General features: G+C 32.7%; 1 protein-coding gene across 1 annotated transcript in view; it reads left to right on the top strand.

The window, feature by feature from the left end:
* LOC106471777 (zinc finger protein GLIS3-like) overlaps positions 1 to 3,871 on the top strand; it is a gene marked incomplete at its 3' end in the record, with an annotated part of 20,334 nt that extends 16,463 nt beyond the window's left edge. The window contains exons 5-7 of the mRNA XM_022400391.1: positions 440 to 614; positions 2,442 to 2,553; positions 3,756 to 3,871. Of these exons, the coding sequence (XP_022256099.1) occupies positions 440 to 614; positions 2,442 to 2,553; positions 3,756 to 3,871 (403 nt within the window). The remainder of the gene's footprint in view (positions 1 to 439; positions 615 to 2,441; positions 2,554 to 3,755) is intronic.
* Positions 3,872 to 4,086: the final 215 nt, after the last annotated feature.

The raw sequence follows: 4,086 nt of genomic DNA, 5'->3' as shown, positions 1-4,086 counted from the left end.
TGTTTGCGGATTTAAAACGCTAGAATCCGGGTTTCGATACCCGTGGTGGGCAGAGCACGGATAGCCAATTGTGTAGCTTTGTGCTTAATTAGAAACAAACTTATCAACTGCTTGTTTTGTATTGAACTAGAGCGAATGTAAACTATCAACTGTTTTCTTTGTCTTCAACTGTGTGTACCGTTAAAATGTTTATAACTACTTACTGTTTTGTTTGGCTTCAACTTTATCGACTGTTAGATTGTCTAGTCTATATATATCAACCCGTTTTTTTGTAGTTCGTTACTGCTTGTTTTTTTTTAGCCATATAGTGTTAAGCATCAGTTTGAGTGTTCTTTTGTTACTGATGTTTTAGTTGTATGTAGACACCACTTATGTGTCTCTCTTTAAGCATCTCAACTGTTTAGTTGTTTTACATATATTTCACCTGTTTGTGTGGCAGCTTCGTTCAGGCCCGACAGTAGTTGACCCCGAGAGTCTAAGTGAATGTTTGACCATTCAACCTCTTCGACCGGTCAAACTCAGTGAAAGTTCATCTCCCCTTGATCCCGTGGACAGTGGTCTCGGGCGTTCACCCCGAGGGTCACAACCGAGCTCTTCAGGTGAACTATACACGGGTAAGCTCATTTCTGTTAACAATCATTCAGTGTAAAATCTCTGTTATCAACAATTGTTTTCTGCCAACAATCATTCACTGTAAAATCTCTGTTATCAACAATTGTTTTCTGCCAACAATCATTCACTGTAAAATCTCTGTTATCAACAGTTGTTTTCTGCCAACAATCATTCACTGTAAAATATTTATTAATGACAATTGTTTTCTGTCAACAATCATACACTGTAAAATATGTATTCATGACAATTGTTTTCTGTCAACAATCATTCACTGTAAAATATGTATTAATGACAGTTGTTTTCTGTCAACAATCATTCACTGTAAAATATTTATTAACGACAATTGTTTTCTGTCAACAATCATTTACTGTAAAATCTCTATTAACGACAATTGTTTTCTGCCAACAATCATTCACTATAAAATATTTATTAATGACAATTGTTTTCTGTCAACAAGTTGTCGTTAATAGAGATTTTACAGTAAATGATTGTTGACAGAAAACAATTGTCGTTAATAAATATTTTACAGTGAATGATTGTTGACAGAAAACAATTGTCATTAATAAATATTTTACAGTGAATGCTTGTTGACAGAAAACAATTGTCATAATAAATATTTTACATTGAATGATTGTTGGCAGAAAACAATTGTCGTTAATACATATTTTACAGTAAATGATTGTTGACAGAAGACAATTGTCGTTAATAAATATTTTACAGTGAATGATTGTTGGCAGAAAACAATTGTCGTTAATAGAGATTTTACAGTAAATGATTGTTGGCAGAAAACAACAGTCAATGTAAAATATTTATTAATGACAATTGTTTTCTGTCAACAATCATTCACTATAAAATCTCTATTATGGACAATTTTCTGTCAACAACCATTCACTGTAAAATATTTATTAATGACAATTGTTTTCTGTCAACAATCATTCACTGTAAAATATTTATTAATGACAATTGTTTTCTGTCAACAATCATTTACTATAAAATCTCTATTATCGACAATTGTTTTCTGCCAACAATCATTCACTGTAAAATGTCTGTTAACGACAATTGTTTAAGTCTGTACATACATCCAAGATAACATTACTAATCTATGAATTAAATTTTCAACTCTTGTGTTGTTAACTGGAAATATCTATCTATCTTTAAGACTGTTTTTTATTAATATACATTTGTCTTATATATGTGTGTGTGTATTAAACAAATAAATTATGTAAAGGTATTGATAGGTTGATCATTACAGAAACTTCGTGTTGTAATATAAAAAAACAACACTCCAAAGTAGATATGGTTGTCTATTTTTTGGGGGGTATGGAGTAGACAGCCCCCCCCCCCGAGAATGTTTTAGCGACGACATACAACTAGCGAAGAATAAATGTTGATGTTAGTAATTTCTCTCATCAGTATAAAGTGTTTAATTACCTAATATGTTCGTAATTACAATAGAGATACGAATCCATTGAAATGATTTTACATCTGAAATGATGGAAACACGTGGTCAGTATTTGTACTTTCACGTTATATTTAAGGAAATATTCACGTAGTTGGTCGTTTTCTTGTAAAACTAGAGGTATGTAAGTATTCCACAGTTTGCCAGTTGTAGCAATGTTCAGTTATGCACATTTTTTTAGCTGTGAAAATTGTATAAACATAAACCTACAAATTGCAGAATGGGTGGACAAGATCTGACTACCTCAAACACTTTTAAAAAGCTTCATGATATTTATTCAAACCTAACACTTTGTTTATTTTACTTAAGATAATGTTTGTTCAAGAACATTAACGACTTCTGGATTGAGTACAAACTCGTTTTTTAACAGCTGTTCTCGCAAGTGATCACTCCAGCCGATGTGGAACAGCTACAGGAACAAGTACTCACAATTCTCCGACCAATTTACAGGACAGCCAGATGACCACTGATGTACCGGATCGGTGAGTAGTAGTTTTTGAAAAGAAACAGGTTTAAAACTTAATTTCTCTCAACGTTGAGAATTTTAGCGTAGTTACAGTAAAACATCGTTTTTCACTGAAAATATTTTTGAGATCATATTTTTTTTAAAGTTTTTATTTACCTCTGTACAATATCAGCTTTTGATACTACAAAACACACACCAAATTTGTATGATTTCATAACATAAGCAATAAAACTGCACATTTTTTTTCCTTTATCTCTTGAATCACATAGAAAAAGCAGATGGAAACAAGCACTGCGAATCACGAGTTTATCAACTATAACATATTGAATATTTTCCATTTGTAGAGCAAAGAATATTGTGTTTAAAAGCTGCTACTGTAATTCATTCGCTGATTTTATTCTAGGATTGTATATTAAGTATTAACTGTTCTCCCTCAGACTTATAATTTGTATTCAGCAAGTACATGTGTAGGTTTTAACCACCTATTGTATTTTTTCTATTTTTATCCAGCAAGTTCTCAAAGCTTTTCTTTATTTTAATTGTTCAAATAACCTACTGCCCCTACTACAGTAATTTGAAGATGTTATTCTTTACGTCTCCCGGTGGCTTAGCAGTAAGAATGAGGAGTTCGATCCCTGCGATAGGTAGAGCGAACATAGCCCATTATGGCTTTGTATTACTTTTGATATTGCAAATATCATTTCAAAACTGCCCCCCCCCCAGTGGCACAGCGGTATGTTTGTGAACACACAACGCTAGAAACCAGGTTTCGATACCCGTGGTGGGCAGAGCACAGATAGCCCATTGTGTAGCTTTAAACAACAAACAATTTCAAAACTATCACCTTACATTTTCCCTTCTTTGTAGGTGTTGTTGTAGTCCTAATGAAATAAAGCATTTCATTTTTTTTGTAGAATTAAGTTTTTTATATAATCTGTAATGATTGTTTTCAGGCAAGGGTTTGTTAATTTGCTGTAATTGTCTAAGCCTTGTCCACTCAAGGGATCAAATGTTATAAGTCTTCAAACAAACCGTTGGACCATTAGTGGAACTGTGAGCAAGAGTCAGACTATTCAATAACGGCGCTCAGTTCTTTGTTTTCTTCCCAAGAGTATTTATTCTTACAGATCTAATATTTTGACATTATTCGTAAATTCTAAAGATGCTTGCATCAAACATCATGTTACTTTCAAGCTATTTTTTCATCTTTTCATATAGGTTTGAAGTAGTGCAGGACAGAAACCCAATACACAGGGTGCCGGTGCTGCCACCTATTGTACAAAGTCGCTCTTGTACTCAAGTAGAGTCTTTCATTCATTCTGCTGGCTTTGAAGGTATGGTGTAAAATCTTACAAATAATCTTGTTATATTTATTTTTTATACGGAATAGATATCACTTAAATACAACACCATGACAATTAAAACGGGCTGAAAAATTACTTCTGAAAAACAACAACAACAGTAAAAACAAAGCAGTTCTATTACACCTTTACAATTATTCAAAATGACTTTGTAAACATTTACCATGTTACATGAGTGTAATATGTTT

This window comes from Limulus polyphemus, unplaced genomic scaffold (genome assembly GCF_000517525.1).
Source record: "Limulus polyphemus unplaced genomic scaffold, Limulus_polyphemus-2.1.2 Scaffold4851, whole genome shotgun sequence".
NCBI classification, from domain to species: Eukaryota; Metazoa; Arthropoda; class Merostomata; order Xiphosura; family Limulidae; genus Limulus; species Limulus polyphemus.
Note: the sequence above shows the minus strand (reverse complement) of the source record. Positions and strands in the feature narration are given on the sequence as shown.